Consider the following 21,640-nt stretch of genomic DNA (forward strand, 5'->3'; position numbering starts at 1 on the left):
TTACGTACTAAAGTTTGTTTTGGAGTTCCGCAAGGTTCTGTGCTCGGACCAATCCTATTTACTCTATATATGCTTCCTTTAGGTAACATCATTAGAAATCACTCTGTAAATTTCCATTGTTATGCGGATGATACACAGTTGTATTTATCGGTGAAACCAGAAGAATGTAATCAATTAACTAAACTTCATAATTCCCCTATAGACATAAAAACCTGGATGAGCACCAATTTCCTTATGTTAAATTCAGAAAACTGAAGTTATTGTTCTTGGCCCCAAACAACTCAGAGACTCTATCTGATGATATAGTTTCTCTAGGTAGCATTGCTCTGGCCTCTAGCACTACCGTAAGAAACCTCGGAGTAATATTCGATCAAGATCTGCCTTTTAATTCTCATTTAAAACAAACCTCATGGACTGCATTTTTTCATCTGCGTAATATTGCGAAAATTAGGCCTATCCTGACCCGAAAAGATGCAGAAAAATTGGTCCATGCTTTCGTTACCTCAAAGCTGGATTACTGTAACTCTATTATCAGGTAGCTCTAGTAAGTCCTTAAAAACTCTCCAGCTAATTCAGAATGCAGCAGCATGTGTACTAACAGGAACTAACAAGATCATATTTCTCCTGTTTTAGCTTCTCTGCACTGGCTCCCTGTAAAATCCAGAACTGAATTTAAAATCCTACTGTTAACTTATAAAGCTCTAAATGGTCAGGCTCCGTCATATCTTAGAGAGCTCATAGTGCCTTATTATCCCACCAGAACACTGCGCTCTGAGAATGCAGGGATGCTCGTGGTCCCTAAAGTCTCCAAAAGTAGATCAGGAGACAGAGCCTTCAGCTATCAGGCTCCTCTCCTGTGGAATCATCTTCCTGTTACAGTCCGGGAGGCAGACACCATCTCCACATTTCAGACTAGACTTAAGACTTTCCTCTTTGATAAAGCTTATAGTTAGGGCTGGCTCAGGCTTGCCCTGTACCGGCCCCTAGTTAGGCTGACTTAGGCCTAGTCTGCCGGGGGACCCCCTATAATACACCGGGCACCTTCTCTCTCTCTCTCTCTCTCTCTCTCTCATCCTGTTACTGCATATTGCCAACTCGGCTATCCTGCATGTCACTAACTCAGCTTCTTCTCCAGAGCCTTTGTGCTCCACTGTCTCTCAGGTTAATTTATATTGCAGCGGTGCCTGGATGGTGTGACGTGTGTGGTTGTGCTGCTTTAATCACTCAATGACAATGTGTGTGTGGGGGCAGAGCATAAGCACATAGAGTGCAGTGCAACTTTTTCTGCAACGTTCAAAAACTGTTTGTCTCGTCACAAATCAGTGGTCTGGTCACAACCGGGCTTGACCAACACCACTCCTTTTGGCTAAACCTAAACAATCCAACTAATGAAGGCATCAAGCAAATCACAGGAAGAGTACGGCGGCATATTCCTTCACTATCCTGGGAAGCTGTTGTATTGCGTAGCAGTGAACAGGAAAAAAAACAATAGGGGCTGAATCCAAATATCTGGACTTCATGAGACTTGCAGACCTGTGGACTCGCAGACTTTGCAGGCGTGTTCCTGGGAAGGAATTGGTTGAATATTATTTCTGTATTGTTGAATACAAAACAGCAACATTTATCAAAGGTAATGGCACTAGAGATATAACGGTATGAAAATTTCGTATCACGGTTATTATGACCAAAATTATCACGGTTATCATTGTTAGTATTATTGAAATGTGCTCAAAATGTTCAAAAAGTACTTATATACACACACTGAAATCATTTAAGCAAGTTTTTGAACATGTAAAATAGTTATTGATAGTCTGGCCTATTAAAATGTTACTTGAATCGTGTAGGCCAGAAATAATATTCAACCAAATGATGATACAGAAATATGTACAGGTATAGTCTGTAAAGACAATGAAAAGAATTTTATCATTGCAGCCTAACATGCTGCACAGTGTAATAGGCTAAAAAATTCGATTCGATATACTGTTTCTTATCTGTGAAATAAAAGTAAACACAAGCTTAGTTTCTGCCGAGAGGAATAGTTTCAGAAACAGACAGGAGGTCTGCATCGCCGTGACGCATATAGTTCTGGGGAGGTGTACATCAGGCTACGGTGTAGGCTACGGCGTAGATTCAACAATAAATAAATTTCCTGCTAAAAGGGGATTTATGGTGTGGTGTCTGTTTCACTCTGCAGTTACACCTTCAAAACACTAGTTGGTGGTAGAGGTTTGTGTGAAGTGCTGCAAAGTTTAGTTGATTCAAAACACACGTTAAATATGGCTTAATAGACACAAGTTCAAGTGTCTCATAAGTGCGCAAATCCGCTTCACTATAACTCACAGCATTGACAGACAAACACTTGTCTTTATCCGGACACATTTTTCCCACATATACAACATGCTACATTATTAGCACAAGCCTTTGGCATTTTACATTGTATAAATTAGCCTAGCGGCTAGCGATCTTTCCCTTTTCTCATATAAAACCAGGGACAACAGCAACATTTACCAAAGGTAACGGCACTAGAGATATCACGGTATGAAAATTTCATATCACGGTTATCGTGACCAAAATTATCACGGTTATCATTATTATTACAGGGTTCGACACAACCCATGGCCCGATGGCCCGGGCCAATCAAAAAGTGTGTCGGGCAAGTTGACTGACAGGTCACAGGCCCGCTCGGGCCAGTGACACTGTAAGGCTTTTTTTGTCAGGGGAACAACTCCAACGGATTTTTATCCCACTTTTCTCGAGCCTTCAGTGGATTTATTGGGCTTGTTGGCAAAAGGTGCCCTCACCTTTGCTCGTGCAATGAAACACCGGAGGAGGGGGAAACGTGCCAGTGTGCTTGTGCGTCCCCGCCAATACGGACACCGCACACCGCTGCCATGCAGGTATATTTCTCTCCAACGTGCGTTCGCTGGCCAGTAAACTGGATGAACTTCAGCTACTGATGGTGAAAAAGGATACTTTTCTACACCTGCAGTTTTGTGCTTCACGGAGACGTGGCTGTGTGGATCGATACCGGACTCTGCGCTGCAGCTGGCAGGATTCCAACTCTTGAGCGGATTGTAACATGGAACTCTCTGGCAAAACTAAAGGTGGAGGTATCTGTTTTTACACTAACAGCAGTTAGTGTAATAACGTGAGCAGCAGCACTGCTCTCCTGATCTGGAATCCTTTTTTTCATCAACTGCAAACCTTTTTGCTCCCCCGCGAGTTTGCTTCATTCATTCTGGTCGGTGTTTACATCCCACCGCAGGCCAACGTGCAGGAGGCACAGTGCACGCTCGCCGACCAGATAGCTACTGTGTGTGGAGCGGACTCCTTAGTTATTGTCCTTGGCGACTTTAACAAAGGTAACCTCACCCATGAACTCCCCAAATACAAACAGTTTATAAAATGTCCGACCAGAGAGAAGAATATTCTGGATCACTGTTACACAACTGTTAACAACGCCTATCACCCCGTCCCCCACGCTGCACTGGGCCACTCTGACCACAACACCATCCACCTGATTCCCTCATACAGGCAGAAGTTAAAGCTCTGTAAACCTGTTGTGAGGTCATCTAAGAAGTGGATGAGCACTCAGAGGCTGTGACATCATACATCAGCTTCTGCGAGGACTGCTGTATATACCATCAAGCACTATGATGATATAATGGAGTTAAATGAAATCAAGTTAAATTAAATGAAGTTTCATATTCATTCTCTCGCTCTCTCTCTCCTTTTTTTTTTTTTTTACTTGGGCCAGTAAGAATATACAAGGGGCCAGTAAAACTCTGAACTACTGGCCCAGGGGCAGTGGGGAAAAAATGTTATGTTGAACACTGTATTAATATTGTTAAAATGTGCTCAAAATGTTCAAAAAGTACTTATACACACACTGAAATCATTTAAGCAAGTTTTATTTCGAAAAACAAATGAAATAAAGAGTGCAATGTACTTTCTGTCTAACAGAAAGACTAGCATGTTTGATTTTCTTTTTGTCGTTCACAATTACTCCAATCACAGCCGTCACTTTGACCAATAGAAACACAGAGTTACCTGCTGCCATAGACAACTGCAGGGCAACATCACCCCAGCCTTTCTCATATTTCCTCTAGGGATGTTACCACACAGAGTAAAAGGGGAAAATGATGGTGTGAAACAGCAGAGGCACTTTCTCAACCCGCTGAGTACTGCCATTAGCATCAAGCTAGCAAACAATGTTATTTCTTCATAATGGAGACGGACATAACGTTACGAAAATTAAAAAATAGTGGGGGGGGGGCTTTTACTCACCACAACTGCAGAGGCTACCAGCTTCATGTGAAACAGACTACATTATAGACTAGGGATGGGAATCAAGAACTGGCTCCTGTTAAGAACCGGTTCCAACTGGTTCAATTCATCGACATCATTAGCCTGTATGCTTAACAACTCCCTTATCGATTCTTTTCATTACGCCGAATCTTTACGTCACGCTCGTCAGTCAGCAGTACGTTCAACAACAAAGAAGACGTAATGGTGGAGAGACAGAAGCGGCCGAAAGCTTGGCTTCACTTCACCAAAAAAGACTCATGACATTCACTCATCACAACAGCATGATGTGCAATTTATGCAGCACCATAATTACATGCAAGGGCGGAAACACCACCAATGCTACGGTGATTTGTTTTCCACTACAGGGCTCTACTGTGTGAGCATTTTAATGTTACTCACATTTGCGACTAAAAATTGTTTTGTGTGAGCAAAATAATTCATTCAGCACGCTGTGCGAGTACAGCTTGTGGGTTGAACCGGGGTCACAGACACAGACACGGACAGGAATACGTATTCCTGTCAAATAAGGTCCAGTAATTTCATCTTCTTGGTGTCATGACTACCCAAAAGCACATGAACAGCCGAGCCGTGGCAGCACACAGGTATATGAAGTGTCAGAAGAGAAACGAGCCGTTCACATTTCCACAAACCTCACCGCACTTAAGGGACTGTTCTTAACTCTCCGGGGGACTCCGGGGGTTTTGACCTAATTGTATTGCGGAGTTTTGCACAGCGGCGACCGGATCTTTGCTCTAAAAACACAAAAAAATGTGATGGCACAACAGTCTCCTTTAGTACATTATTCTATGCTTTCTTTTGATTTTCACATTGGCTAGTCATCCTGTTTAATTTGTCTTCTGATTAAATCGGAACCGTTGAAAGAAGTTGTAGGAAGCCTCTGCAAGTAACTGGTTGCTGGCAGACACTCTGTGCTGCAATAAAATGGTTAATCAGCAGTGCCATGCATTGTAGAGCCGATGCACTGCTGGTTCTGCCAGCCTGAATAGAATATAATGTCGATAGCCTTACTGTTGTGTACAGCCTTATAGACTGAGCTGAGTAGTGATGCGCGGGTCAACCTGTAACCCGCGGGACCCGCAAATGGACCTGCGGGTCGGGCAGCAGTGATCATCTGTTAAATCGGTCTGTAAATGATATTTTGACATTATTGGCTATTGCTGTCATGGCATCCGAAGGCAATGATGCGTTGAGCAGGTGACAGTCCGTGGTCGTTTTCAAAACACTTGTGTCACCCACTCCAAAAGAAACTTGTTGAAACTTTAAACAATAATTTATTGTACAAAACGGGGGAAACAAACGTTGACAAAAAGGGTTCTATAATTCATATTAAATTCAAAAGATAACGAAAAAACACCTACAAGTTAGAGGGAATAGTGATAAAGTGGTAAAACTTGGCACTGATCCACAGCCTCAGATGGATGCGCTCAAGAGTGCCGTGCGCACAAGCTCAGTTGGTAGGCTATACTATATTTTCACATTTTTAATAATGCAATTTAAAAGTTTTGATTTTTATTGATAACCTACATTTACCAACAACAAAAAGACTACATTTAGCACCAGAAAATATGTTAAAAAAAATAAATAAAAAAATAAAAAAATTTTAAAAAAGTAAATAAAAAAATGAATATCGAATACCAAATTTTCATAATGAATACCTACCCACAGAAACAAATATTCGAATATCCGAATATTTGGGTACAGCCCTACTCAGAACCGTGATACTTTCACTGGTATCGTACCGTGGGTCCCAATTTTGGTACCGTGACAACACTAACAGATTCTGTAATGTTCCTTGACGTAGATGAAAACAAATGCTGTACAAATATTCTTTCATTTGTTCCATTTTAGGAATCAATAAGGGAATTGATAAAGAATCCGATCGATAAGCAGAGTCGATAATGGCATTGATATCAATCAAATCCTATCAATTCCCATCCCTATTATAGATGGTCCGTTATTTATCATTCCCTCTGTTTTTATATTTTGATTTTTATTCCGCTCCTGTTGGCTTCATAAAGTTAATGCATTGTGCCGTCATTTCAAACTCAACACTCCCTGAATATGTTTCAGAATAAAAGCCCCTCATAACCTCAACTGAGAGAATCCCTCCATTTTCTAAATAGACTTTTATTGTGAAACATTTGTAGGAACTTGTTGTGGAGGATTCATTTTTTAGGTGACCACAACAACATTTTGGCTGGCACATCAACAGACACAGTGACTGAAATAATAGTAAAAGTAATAAAAATAGAACAAGAATAACCTGATGACATCACGCATGTCGTGAAAGACGACCAGGGATAATTGGTGTGTACCATCGTGTTGTGTGTCATGTCTGTCGGCCAAGTCACGGCACGATTTTATGACCCCTGTAGTGTAAAAGTCAAAAACCCTCATCAAGTGTTAGACTATATAGGTTGGATAAGATACAAATAGCTATATAACCATGTTTGTGTGTAGTCTGTTACAAAAACTATACTGCATTTATGTGTAATATGTAATATAACGGTGTAGACTCTTAGTGACACCTCAGTTGTGAACTCTTATTGACATATATAACCTATCACGCTCTGTGTAATGATAAGCACATGCACTCACATGACATGCACTCACACGATATTATGAACTTACAGGGAACTTCCTATAATTCACCACACACTGTGTAGTGATATAATGCAGTAACCTACACTTACATGATGTTGTGAACTTACGGTGACACTCATACAAGTTACCACGTGCTGTGTGATGAAGATAGCACACTCACTTGATTGTACTGCCTAATGCACTTAAGAGTTTATATTACAAGGGAAAGGTCACACACACACTCAAATGACTGTATTGCTTAATGTGTACGTAATGGTTCATATCACACGGGAGCACGAGGGACTGTAGCATGTGAGTCCCCAGAGATCACATGTTTTTTTAAAAAATAGAGTGGGAGCGAGTCCGGAAATACTGGTGGCAGATTCCAGTTTGAGCCAGAAACAAAGGCAAAGTCTGCTACCAGTAAAAACGGACCGAGATGGGAAGGACTACAGAAATGGGTGGCGATCTCTTCGACCTCCACCAGCATATAAGCCAGAGCACTGAAAGCAGGTTTTCAGTCGTCCTCCAGAGGCTGACTCATGAGTTTGACTGTGTTGTTGTCTGTGAACACAATAAACTCGACTGCACCAGATCCAGCCTATCTCCAGTGAATTTCTACGTACCTGCCAGCTGAACCTAAGATACTGAATTGAAAACAGAAGACATTTTAGAAGGAACAAGGAGGGCAAGGTTGGGAGCCGTCAGGCCCAATTCCAGGCACCGATTTTTGTCACTTCACTCCACAATTGTGTAATGTGACAGAGTGACTTTCAGAACGGGCAGAAAAGTCGTGTAGTGTGTACCAGGTACAGGTACACTCGCTGTATAGTTGTGGGTGGTGGTCATTGAGATGGCTCATCAAATTTGAAGTGTTACCCCCCTTCGCAGAGACTTTTTTTCTGCATTTTCTGCAGACAGGGTGACTATGTTCAATTAGTTTCCCCTCAGCATCCTTATAAAATCCAAAATACGTCCAGACTTCAGACTTTATCCTTTTAGAGGGGGGAAAAACTCTCCGGAGCACTGTCCGCGCGGGTGCCTTCAGTGCCTTCCGCCATGTTTTCAGAGGCCAAACATACTGCGAACAAACTGCGCATGCATGCCTGTGTCTGAGGGACTACTGCTGCTGCTTTTCCAGGTAATGAGCAGTATGACCATGAGTTTGTCAAAGTGCGGTAATCAAACATGGTTTTAATGATAATTAAAATTTGAAATGGTAATACTAACCCTCATGAATTTTACTGCAGTTTATCATTTTACCGGTAATTGTTACATCCCTAAACGGCACAAAATTTGGCTCCATTACAACTCACAGGATTCACCAACAAAACAACTGTCTTATTATACTAAACACGTGTTCCAAGCAAATACAACATGCTAACGTTATTTGCGCCACTCTATGGCATTTTACATTGTATAAATTAGCCTAGCAACTAGCGATTTCCCCTCTTCTTATATAAAGTCAGGGACAACAGCAGCATTTAATAAAGGTAATGGCACTCAATTTGGCTCCATTACAACTCACAACATTCACCGACAAAACAACTGTCACACTAAACACGTTTTCCAATTTACAACATAGCACCAGCCTATGGCATTTTATAGGGTTGGGAATCTCTGTGATAGACGATTCGATACGTATCTAGATACACGGGTTACGATACGGTTCAAAAACAATATATTTTTAATACAGAACGATTTGATACGATTCGATACGATTCTACGGTTAACATTTGTTGATGTAGACATTAATTATACATTATAAAATAAAGAAGCCAATTCTATAAAAGTGACATTCTGATGTAGCGTTCACACCGGGCGCGAGTGAAGCCAATTACTCGCTCGTAACACGAGTAACGCACCGCGCATAACGCCTGAGTTTAGACGCCTGACCATTTTGTTAATTCGCATTATTACGTCATTTGCGCAAGTAGCAGGGAAGCCAGCTGTGCTAACTGGAGCTAAGGTAGTGCTAACGTTCATAGTACAACCATTCTGCAAACTAATTAAGGACACATATTTACAGAACTTACCATGTAGACCAGTCTCCTCGGCGACTTTCACCCAAGCCTGCTCCTTTTTGTTGCTGTCTCTGTAGAGTAGACACGTAGTATCATACAGCTCCGGGTAGCCGCACACTGCAATGATAAGTTTCTCCTCCATCTCAGCATCAACAACTGGACGTCAGGGCATCAAGACGTCACTGACGACCATGACTGAGATAACCGCCATCGCTGCTCTAGTAGTCCCAGAAGCGTCGGAGGGCAAATCGCCATCGTTTCTGGGTTCACCCTATCCTACATAAGCGCATCCAGCTCGGTGAGTTTCACCACCTCCTCCAGGAACTCTGTCTGGATGATAGCCGCTTTCAGCGGTACTTCAGGCTGACTGGGGCCCAGTTTGAGGACCTGTTGGCGAGGGTTGGCACCAGGATCTCCCAGCAGGACACCAACTACAGGCGCTCCATTTCAGCTGTGGAGCGTCTGTCCATCTGTCTCCGGTGAGTAGCAGTTTATTGTTGTGTCAACAACTGGACGTTGTTCGCAACGTAGACACAAATTCGCGTCGCGCTAGATGCATCTTTGCATTGACTTTGTATGTAATCTTGAAGCGCGAATTTGCAAATTCGCGTTTGGTGTGAACGCAGCTTTACAGTATTTTCAGATTTGTAAAACACCACATCCCCAAGCATTGTTGCTGTATGGCACTGGCAAAAATAAAATAAAAATACAAAGAACAACAAATTTTGGCAACAATTAAATCGTAGGCAACTGGACTTTGATTTTGTCTAGAAGACGTTTCGCCTCTTATCCAAGCGGCTTCATCAGTTCTCAATGCATCGGTCTGACTAGTCCTCACTAGTCTGACAAACAGTGGAGTAAGACTCAGGTTTTTAACCTCTGTGGAGGTGTACACCCACCACCCTCATAAGACAATACTTCGTTAGTGGAGTTTCACTGGACCATTGTTTGGGTCAGGTGAGTCACACTAGTGAACGACAGTCGTTAGGAGTGAGTGGAGCCACTGGCGAGCAACAGTCGTTAGGCATAATGTGTGGTTACCAGTGAACGACTGTCGTTGTGTTTCTTTGAGCCACTTGAGGTTAGTTTCGGGCAGTCTTTGTTATTCAACCTCTTAGGTACAGCAGCAAGGGCCGCATTGTAAATGGGGGATAGGTGGTGTCTCAGGCCACCTCCCCTATTTAGAGACGGCTTCTCTATTTTGACGTAGATGGATTCTTTCACCCCTCTTTCAAACCATCTGTCCTCTCTGTCCAAGATTTTCACATTGCTGTCCTCAAAGGAGTGAGCCTTCTCCTTTAGATGTAAATAAACAGCAGAAACTGGACCTGAGGAGTTTGCCCTTCTGTGTTGAGCCATGCACTTGTTTAATAGTTGTTTGGTTTCACCAATGTATGAGTCCTTGCATTCTTCACTGCATTGGACAGCATTGGTGTACACCTCCACAGAGGTTAAAAACCTGAGTCTTACTCCACTGTTTGTCAGACTAGTGAGGACTAGTCAGACCGATGCGTTGAGAACTGATGAAGCCGCTTGGATAAGAGGCGAAACGTCTTCTAGACAAAATCAAAGTCCAGTTGCCTACGATTTAATTGTTGCCAAAATGGAATTGACCGGGATAAATGAGAATATCCACAGACAAACAACAATAAAATGACATGTCAAATGTATTTATTGATTTTTTTTTTTTTTTCTTTGCACACAACATCTGTGGACCCTCCCGACAAAAAGTTATTAAAAGAATTTCGATAGTCCAAACAATACTCAAGTTATTAAATAGCAACTTCCTGCACATTTCGTTCTAAACAGGAAGTGCTGCATATCTCCACATTGGTGTATCCGAATGACATGAAACTCAGGTTACCACTTCCCCATGAGCCCCTGAGGCTCTGTGCAAAATTTCGGGTGATGACCACAAGGTGGCACTCTTTAAATTGAAGTATTTTATATCTCAACATCGGTTGGGCGGATTAACACGAAACTTATAATTATAATTATTGTCAATGCCCTCCTGAGGATATCTGATGAAGGACTTAACAATCCACCACTAGGTGGCGCTCTGGTGGCCGTCTAATTTAATATTTGGCACTGTGCCAACACCATAACACTCATGGAAATAAAATTGATAGGGGAGGTATAGACTGGCCCCTGTAACTCGCACACCAAAAATGACCAGCAGGTGGCGCTATTTTCAATGCAAAAGCGTTTTTGGCTAATAACTCCCACATAATATGTCGCACATTGTTAAACCTTCTATTTACGTGTTCTCTGAATTCAACTGAATTGTGTGGTGTAAGCCAAGCCCACTTTCGCGGTAGCTTTCCATTCGCTAAATCTCGACAAATGAAAAACGTACTTTTTCGAACTCCTCCTAGGCGATTTCACCGATTTGCACCAAACTTTGCATGTAGCATCTGTCAACCCTCCTGACAAAAAGTTATTAAAAGAATTTTGATTGTCCATTAAACGGCCAAAATATAAAACAACAAATTCCTGCAAATTCCTTGTTTTCAAAACAGACAGTCTTTCATATCTTGACCAAATACAGTCTGATTACCATAACACTTTTACTAATTGTGTTCCATGGCCCGATGATGGTTTGTGCAAAATTCGGTGCAAATCGGCCAATAGGTGGTGCTCCGGTGGCAGTCTAATTAATGTGAATGGAAATAAAATGGAAAATCTTCAAATCCTCTTCAAAACTCATCAACTTTCAACCTCTTCTTGTCCCTCATACTTTGAGCTAGAGACACCACGTCAACTTTTAAAGAGTCAGAAGACCTTGAACGCATTAACTGCACATAATTATCAATCTTTATCTTTATTTCGGCCATGACCAATATTCTTTTGTTTATGAACACTGGTAGATAACTATCTTGCCACCAGGTGGTCTTTGGCTGCTCCTGACGCTACCGTCATAAAAACAAGAGACCGCACATGTGCAGTTGCGCACTCTCAGGTAATTGTAAACAGATAAGATGGCGACAAGACGCAACTTCAGTGTTCATTTAAAGATAGACGTTTTGAAATATTCCGAACAAATGTCGGGGGAATACGCCGCGGGGCATATGACACCTGGTATGCAAAGGACGGCAACAAGACCTTCACAAAAGGAGGGAACATGAGAGCAGCTGACAAATGCAAGATAACGGCTTACCGTCTCCAGGTCCAGTAATTTCCTCTTTCGTTGGTGTCATGACTGCCCAGTACCTGGACAACCGAGCCGTGGCGGCACACAGGTATGTTGCATGTCAGAGGAGAAATGAGAACCCGAACCGAGCCCGACATTATTTATGACCAAAGCACTGAGTTTGTGCCACACAGTTGTTACGGTTACAGGCTCTTTAACCCTATGGGCCCGAACGACGCATAGTCCGTCCAAATTCACACCTGTTCTTCTCTGTGGATTTTCTCCGCGACTATGCATCATAGCGAGAAGCCACGCATATCACATGAAACAGTGGAATCATAGCTTTCCGACAAGACCAAGCACTTGTCAGTAGTCCAATGTTTTCACAGCGAAAAAAAATAATAAATTTACACTAAAATTATGTATAACAGAGCTTTCATACAGCTCTGCACACACATTACTGTTGGATGGATTACTCGCGAATGCAGCATCGCACTGAAACACCACGCATATCACATGAAAGCGCAGGAGCAGAGCTTTCCAATGATATCACACATCATTGTGCTGTCATCCCATCATGCTATAAATACAGATTGTCTACAAAATAAAAACCTGATGAATTTCTTTACAACCTATTATACAGATCTTGTTATCAGTCACTTCATATAGTGAGGAATATCGTATCTTACCACGTCTTAGGCTTGCGTGTGTTTCTCCCTGTCTATCCACACTTGTAGTCCAGCTTTCAAGATGCAAATATCTCCATACTGTCCAGTTGACACTCCATCAAACTTTGTATGACAAGACCAGCCACTTCACCTTTGCGCACCCAGACAACTGCAGCCTAATTATGGATGCATGACAGGGCCGTAGTCACCATATACATTGAGGGGGACACGTGCCCGTGGTTCTTATAATGCCAGATTTCAGAGAGTCCCCCCTCTTCAGTTATGGCAGAATATGTAATTTTCCAACTTGCTATGCTGAGATACATGTAAAAATGTAAGAATTTAGTAACACGGATTTGTTTTTTTCTTTGATATAAAAATTTATATAAAATACAGGCACATAGAAGGACATAAAATGATGGCAAATCTGGATAACCCACATTGTTCTGAAAAAAAAAACAAGATATAGCATGTGTATGTAGCCTTTATAATGACTGTGATATGAGCTTAAAAGTAAAGGCAGTAAAAATACCCCAAAAACTCCTAGGGCCCATAGGGTTAATCACTTATTGATGCTGTTTTTGAAGTATGAATAAGTCAATAATTAATTTATTCCATTGAAATATCAGTGATGTATTACAGAAAAGTGATTTATCTTTTTATAAATGACAAAAGGCACATCTGCCTCAGTCTTACCGTGGTTTCGTGATACTACTCAGAACCGTGATACTTTGACTGGTATCGTATCGTGGGGGGTGGGGAGAGGTGGGGGGGTTGGGGAGTGGGGGGGGGCTGAGGGTGGTTCGCTCAGGGCGTAAAACTAGCCAGGACCGCCTCTGGCACTGATATTTTTACCACAACCATCTTTTTATCTATGGAAGCCCATTTTCGCCAGTAATGGAAAAAATCACCATTCCTAATCAAAAATGTGAGATAAAAAGTCATAAATATGAATGTAGCCTAATTTTCAAATTAATTTGTGGCTCGGAAATAACACAAAAAATAAGACCAGGATGACAATTGTTGCTAATATGTCATCTTTCTAAAAGTTAGCTTTGCTTAGAAAGTTTGGCTGACATTGCTTTGCAAATGCACGTTTTATGACAAGTTTTCCTAAAAAACGTTATGGATGTTAAATGAGTTGTCCCATAAACGGGCATCATAACAGCACGTTCCACCAGCCAATGGAAAGACGCAAAGTACATAACTGATTTACATATTGATACAACAGCCCTTCCTGATAAAAAGTGAGGTTAGAAGACATCTGTAGAAGACATCCGCTGCTTCCGATCAGGGGTCATAAATAAACGAACTAGTCCTAGAGATTTCATCCGATCGACTTCAAACCTTGGTCTGTCCCATCCCAAGACCTTGGAGATGAAAAGTTATCAAAAGCTTGAGTTTTCGTCATTGCGTGTGACCGTGGGATGGCGTCAAAGTTAGGGGTCTCACCACTAAACAGGAAGTAGTTTATAACTCCAGCATACATGGTCCAATCTTGCCCAAACTTCACAGGATTGATGCCAGTCCCGCCCTGAACACATCTACATGTCAATAATTAGAGATAAATATAGCGCCCCCTACTGCCAACAAGAAATGTCATGTTTTAGACTTTAATATACATCTCCTACAGAATTGACCAGATCCATCTCAAACTTGGTCAAAAACGTCATAAGACACTGATGACGCTTTATTGTGGAAACTGTGAGTTTTCGTCGAAGGGCATGGCCATGGCCTGGCGGCGAACTTTGATGTTTCGCCGTGATGATAAACGTTGCTGTAACTTGACTCCACGTGGGAATATCTTGCCAAAACTTCACACATATGATGACAGTCCAGCCCTGAACACATCTACGGAGGAATTTTGAATCACCGCCATAGCGCCACCTACTGGCAACAGAAAGCTACTTTATACATTCTTTGATGTCCCTCTTCTAGCAGGTTAATCAGACCCACCTCAAACTTGCTGGTCTAAGTCCTTAGACCTTGATGATACTTAAAAATGAAGCTTTTGAGCTTTCATCAAAACGCTGTCACCGTGGCGCTGCCTTGTTCACCATCAAACACGATGTTGTTTTGAAGGGACAAGGGATGTTTGATGTGTCTGATGTGATTTTTGTGCTTTGATGCACCAAGATGGCTCAACAGCGCCCCCTAGAATATTTCAATTAAGCAGCCCCCAAAGCTGGATTGACCTGCCTGATAATCATGTGCCACCTAGTGTTGAAAGGAAGTCCTTCTTATCAGATATTTATCTTTGGATTAACCTGAAATTTCAATGCTGTGGTCTATATTTGATGTTCACAAACATGACATATCATTAGCGTCTACGTGTGCTGCAGAGGGTTTAATTTTGATGTCTCGCCATGAAACAGGAAATTGCTATTACTTTGGAGTAAATGGTCCGATCTCCATCAAACTTCAGATGATTCATATTAGTCCTTCCCTGAAAACATTTATATGACCATATTTCCTGATACTCATATACCACCTTGTGGCGACAGGAAGTATGCTTCATTAAACACTTATCTTTTGATTTATCTGAAAGTTAAATGCTGTGCTGTATATTTTATGTATAAAAACATGATCTAAAATAGTGTGCTCTCTAACTACCTCTAGTGGAAAGAGGAAGTGACACAAAATGTGAAATATGTCATTCCAGCATTGTATCAAGAATATACCGACGACACATCAGAAAGCGTCCTGCCAGCCCCGTCCAGTTGCGTGAAGGTGCAAGGGCCCGTTCATCTTCAGCTTTAATTCAATTTGATATTTTAAAATCATTTTGGCTTCATGTTTGCAACTACTTTTCCCTCTCGTCTAAGTTCGAGTGACGGCTACGTTTACATGGTAACGTTATCCTAGCCTTGGCTAACGTTATCCCAGAGGTACAGCTAAATGGTTAGCCTAGCCTACAGCCTAATCTGTTGATTCCTCTCGCGCTGCTGCGAAGGCTGCCACCCTCTCTTCCTCTTCTCTCTGGGTAGCCAAGACACACCTCTTCGCCTGGCCATTCCTGCACCACCTCTAAAGTTACCCCCTTTCCCCCTTCCTCTCCCTGGTCTTCCTCCTCTCCCTCTCCCTCTTCCTCATCTCCCTGTGTCCTGTGGAAGAACACTCTGGAAACGCATATATTATTATCGTACCAACCTATATTTGCCGCACTGTGCCGTGACTATCACATAAAACATGTTATTTTAGCATTATGCTAATGCTTGTGTTACCAAAACAATTAGAAATAAAACACTCCTAACATATATCTCACAGATAACCTATATTTCACTGACATATCATATCATATCATAACATGGTTTAGATTCCTAAATAAATATTCACCTCGTCGCTAGATACTCCTGAAAAACTCTTAAAACTCTACTGTCTGCACAACGCTTTTTGTCCTACGAGGCCACCGTCACTTACCCGACAGGAGGGGTGAGTGAGTGAGCGCAGCAATCTAGAATTTGACCGCTGATGTCACTGTTACTCACCATTTTTACACACTGAGGCTTTAATAGAGACAATGTGAAAAACAAGTACACAAATTGGCTTCACTACAACTCGCAGCATTGACAGACAAACACTTGTGTTAATCCGGACACATTTTCCCCACAAATACAATATGTTAACGTTATGAGCACAAGCCTATCGCATTTTACATTGTATAAATTAGCCTAGCAACTTGCAATCTTTTCCTCTTCTCAAATAAAACCAGGGACAACGGCAACATTTCACAAAGGTAACAGCACACAGTTTGGCTCCATTACAACTCACAAGGTTCACTAGCCATGTTTCCATCAGCCTGTTTAGATGCACATCTAGAAGTACTGCATCGGAAAATTATGATGGAAACGCCAAAATTAAAATTAAAAGCCCCTGATTCGTACAAACTAAAATATGCTTGCTTTAGCCGGGTTTTGGTTGATTCGAAAAAATGTTGATTCGCAAAACGGGGGATGGAAACAGTTATGTTCGAATTAAGTCTGACGTAACACACCTCTCTCCATGGTGATATCCACACTCCAAGTCGGGAAGGCGGTAATGCATTTACAAGCTGGTTGCCAACCGCCAGAAAACATAGAAGAAGAAGAATGCGAGACTTGTTTTGTTTCCGGATCTGCAGAATACTCGCGCGAGTTCATAGTTTTCACCAAAGTCCGTACATTTAATGGAAACAGACAGGTCCCTCTTCTCCACACTTTGGGCTCTAGTTTCATAGACCGGGCGAGGTGGGGGCGCAGCGCACCTGCGCTTCGCCAACTGGGTGTGGCCAGGCGGATTTTGCAAATTTGGCACACCGTGCGCGCTGGCGCAGCTACTCGTCTGTCCCACCTCCGTCCCTCCTATCTGCGCAAGTTGGAAAGAGGGAGGAGAGAAGGCGTGGAGTGGGTTTTACACACATCACACCAATCAAATGAGCCCCTCTCCTCGCCCTTAAATGTGCCGCGTGAAGGTGTAATAAGAGTTTACTCAATTCGCCATGGCAGAAGAGAGCAGCAGCGTCAGACGGCCAAACTTCTCCCAGGAGGAAACTGATGTTTTGATCCGGGAGGTCTGCTCGCAGTGTCCGAATATACGGAACTGCGAGCAGACCTCCACGGGCTGATGATGCAAAGGTAGCCTGGGAGGAGGTCACCACAATTGTAAATCAATGATGCATTTCTCTCATGCGCGCACTCTCTCTCGTTCTCTCTCGCAGTCTCACTCTGTTTCTTTTCTTTTGACTTTTCTAAGATGACAGATGCTGAATATATACTCCCTATCTGATGCTATGGCTATTTGTGGTTGGCTGAGAGGGATGTGAACTCATTAGTTTGCAGCTGTTTAATCAAATCAGGTTGGGTTTCCATTACGCGTGCCAAATGGTGCCAATCCCCTTTGATCTGACATCAGATGTGACGGGACAGTCGATATAGAGATACATTTATGTGCTGATTGCAGATAGTTGCATTGAATAGTGGTTTTGTGGCTATTTATTGCATCGTTAATGTGCCTGATATTCTGGAAACCTGCCTGTGAGGTTTTGGTGACGTGTGCGCACTGTCCGCCGGTCAGCCAAACTTCGGCTTACACCGGCTGCGTTCCCCCTGCACTGACAGTAGACCTGGTTTCAGATAGCGAGCTTTTTGCGCACCTTCGGCGAAGCCTTTTGGCACGAAACTGTCACTGCACCAAGCTGGATCTTTCGACACCTCCCCCTGCTGCGCCACCACACCCATCTCAGCGCACCTCCAGTTGCGCTGCTCGAAACTAGCACTGCGCGGGGTTCGCCACCCTGCACCACACGTATTTTTAGTCGAGTGCACTGTCGAGCTGGATCTGACAGCCTGAGCACATCGGCACAAAACGCTACGGCGTTCAAGATACTGTTTGTATCATGAGAAGTCAATACTTTCGGCAGCCTAAATCTTTATTTAGAAACTATGGCGGGTCAAATTAAACTATGGCAGGCCGCCATAGTTTCGTTAATTAATGGGAAACACTGGTATTAATTAGCCTAGCAGCCAGCGATCTTTCCTTCTTCTCATATGAAACCTGGATAAATCCCGAAGTATAAATCCCTGAAGGATAAGTCACAGACAAGACTTAAAAGGCTATTTTAGTGGAGGCCTTAATGTCTTAAAAATTTGTTTCTTATCTGTGAACTAAAATTAAATAAAATCACTGTTTCCACTGGGGGAAATGGCGTCAGTATACAGCGTCAGACCGGAGGTCTGCATCACTGCAACGTGTAGTTGCAACTGGGGAAGTGCACGTTGGGCTATGGCGTAGCTGACGCCAGAGTAGGCTGCAAATCGACACGGAGCCTACGCCGTAAGCTACACGTCGATTCATCGCAGAACTATAAATTGCGTGTTAAAATGCTATTTTGTGGAGGCTTTACTATCTTCACAATTTATTGTTTCTTATCTGTGAAATACACGTAAATACAAGCTTCGTTTCCACTGAGGGAAAAGGTGTCAGAATAACGTTACAGAAACAGACAGTCAGTCTGCATCACCGCGACATGTAACGTAGTTACAATTCTGGGGAGGTGCGTGTCAGGCTACTGCGTAATGTTAGGTTACGTAGCTACGGCGTCGATTCAACGCAGAAGTATAAATGAACTTTAAGCTGGCTGACGTAATTCAGCGAAGCCAGGATTCTGTTACGGAGGATAACGTTAGTTGCAAAGTAATGTCAGTTGACCTCGGCAGGTAAATGTTACATACCGGGGCAAAGTTAGCTCTACTAGCATGTGTGTTGCCGGTAGCTAATAACAACAAGCGGACAAAGTTAAATGATTAAGGAACAGACATGAAGGTCGTGAAAATAAACTCACCCAGAATGGATCGGAACTGTTCAGACTGCAGAACTTGTTTAACCCCATTCGCCGTAACGCAATGTAAATTCAAGCCCTGACTGCTGGGAATATTTCCTGGGCTCAGCTTTGGTTTTGTAACCTGACTACAAAGGCAAAGCGGAAGGTTGCTTGCTCCTCTTCTTCTTTGGTAGTTTACAAATATGTATACTGCCACCTGCTGCTGTGCTGTGTATAATGTCACGTTCCTGTCCCCCAGTCTCTTGTGTGATATGGGCACAGTCGCTCAGAGGCAATCTGGGGCCCGTTGCACAAAAGTAGGATTCAGACATCCAGGATAAATGACTGAGCTGGGTTCAACGAATCCGAAACAAGAACGTCCAGGCTTAGTTGGTTGCACAAAGACCAAGCCAGGATGAGCAGACACGAATTCATCAAGCCAGGTGAAACCAATGCTGGATCAGTGCGCGCACGCGGCTTCCTCAAATAGACCCCGCCATCGATCACAGATTCACCGATTCACCATGGCAACGAGAGCAGCGTACTTTACCCCGTCGGAGGCAGAAATCCTCATGGAGGCTTACGAAGAGGTAAAGGATCAAATCATAAAGAAAGGCAACACTGCTACAGTAATAAAACAACGAGAGAAAGAGTGGCAAAGTTGCAGACGGCCTGAATGCGTAAGTAGTGCACAAATACACACTCACTGCTCCGCTAAATCACAATTACAATCCAAATAGTTAATTAACATCTCCGAAAACGTAGGCTAGTTGTACTCTGATTATGAATCAGTTGAAATTGTAACTGAAATTGACTGCAGATGTGAGTGAAATTGTGTAAATGTAACTCCATCAGACTGTATAACTCTTTGATAAATACATGAGCTCACTGACGTAATTGAATTTCCCTTTGGGATAAATAAAGTTCCTCTTATCTTACCTTATCTTATGTTTGCTCCTCATGCTCCATGTGTATGCTGATTGATTATAAGAATATATATAGAATATATATATATATATGTATGTATATATATATATATATATATATATACATACACACACACACACACACACACATATATATATATATATATATATATATATATATATACATCCCCCGAGTTTGTGAATAGGAAATCCTTTCACAGTATTAATGTTCAGGTGAACATTACGTTTTGATATTGTCGATTAATGAACACTGTGCATTGCTTGTGATGTGCATTGATTGGTTTAATAGTCTTCATCTTATCATTTCAGATGGTCTGCGATGCTGACTATCTGATCAGCAATGTTGTGGCAAAGTGGCCTGGCCCGGTCCATGACTCCCGAGTCTTTCAGACCTCTGGAATCTATCAGTGCCTATCACAAGGTGAGCCACACAACCTCTGTTAATAACCGCTTTTTACATCATCGCTGTGTCAAGAATGTCACTCTATTTATGAGGTTGTGATGATGAGATTTTGTATTGACAGGTGAATTCTCTGGTGTGTTGCTGGGGGACAGGGGGTATGCCTGCTAGCCTTTTCTCCTCACACCATACATAGACCCTCAGGAAGCACAGCAGGCCTATAATCATGCCCATGCCAGGACAAGGGCCAGGATCGAAATGACCTTTGGCCTCCTGAAGGCACGCTTTCACTGTCTTAACCACTTAAGGGTCAGCCCTTTAAGGGTATGTGACATCACTATGGCCTGTGCTGTCCTCCACAATGTGGCCTGCCTGAGGAAGGAGAGGGCCCCCATAGTGCCATCACACATGGACTGGGACAATCCTGCCATCTTCCCCGATGACAACAGTGGTTGGCTGGTCAGGGGCCAATATGTGTTAAATTATTTTAGTTAACATGCATGCATTAAATTTAAGTTAAATATGTCCTGCAGTGGCAGAGACGCATGCTGTGAATTTCAGTTAAATATGGCCTGCATTGGCAGAGAGATTAGTGTTTTTTTTATTCAATTTAAATTGATTTGGCCTCTTATGTTGTTAGTGCTGTATACTGTGTGTATACAAGCTTGCAGGGAGGCTACTGCATCCATTCATTTGTCTGTTCATTTGTTGTGTATGGATTTGTCCTGCATTTATTTCAGTGGGCAGACATGCGGGGTGTATCATATACAGGCCTTTGTGTATTTATTCTTGTGTTGTATAATATGCTTTGATTCCGTGCTTTCTATCTTGTAGAATCACTGTGTGACTTCAGTTTTGAAAGGAGCTCATGGTTTACTTTCTTTGATTTATCCTTATTCAATAAAGGAACATTATGTTATTCTTTCATGTGTATTTATATTTATATGGGATGTGTATTTTATATATAGTCTATGGAAAACTGTAAATTATCTAATGATTGCAAAATCATCTAAAATCATCATTTATCGAATGAGATTAAATAGATCCTGGAACTTAGCCTGGTGTGGAGCAGGCTACCTCCACAGAATAAATCTCCATGGTAACTTATGTCATAACATATCCCACTGTCCACTATCCTGCTTTTGTGCAACCGGATCACGGATAAGTTGAGCCAGAATAACCAAGATATCCCAGCTTAATCCCTTATCCTAGTTTTGTGCAATAGGCCCCTGATCGGTTTTTGACCAACAGATTGCATCAA

General features: G+C 42.3%; 1 protein-coding gene across 4 annotated transcripts in view; it reads right to left on the reverse strand.

The window, feature by feature from the left end:
* Positions 1-19,192, reverse strand: part of abcc1 (ATP-binding cassette, sub-family C (CFTR/MRP), member 1) — a 119,967-nt gene extending 100,775 nt beyond the window's left edge. For 3 of the 4 annotated variants that reach the window (XR_007448858.1, XM_049570834.1, XM_049570833.1), the window contains exon 1: positions 19,054-19,192. Coding sequence is in view for 3 of the 4 variants with exons in the window: in XM_049570834.1 (XP_049426791.1) it covers positions 19,054-19,101 (48 nt within the window). In the remaining variant the exon portion in view is untranslated. Of the gene's footprint in view, positions 1-8,948; positions 9,103-19,053 lie in introns of those variants that run through there. The other variant, XM_049570835.1, reaches the window with a different exon arrangement.
* Between the last annotated feature and the right edge of the window lie 2,448 nt (positions 19,193-21,640).

Source organism: Epinephelus fuscoguttatus, unplaced genomic scaffold (assembly GCF_011397635.1).
Source record: "Epinephelus fuscoguttatus unplaced genomic scaffold, E.fuscoguttatus.final_Chr_v1 AP022699.1".
NCBI classification, from domain to species: domain Eukaryota; kingdom Metazoa; phylum Chordata; class Actinopteri; order Perciformes; family Serranidae; genus Epinephelus; species Epinephelus fuscoguttatus.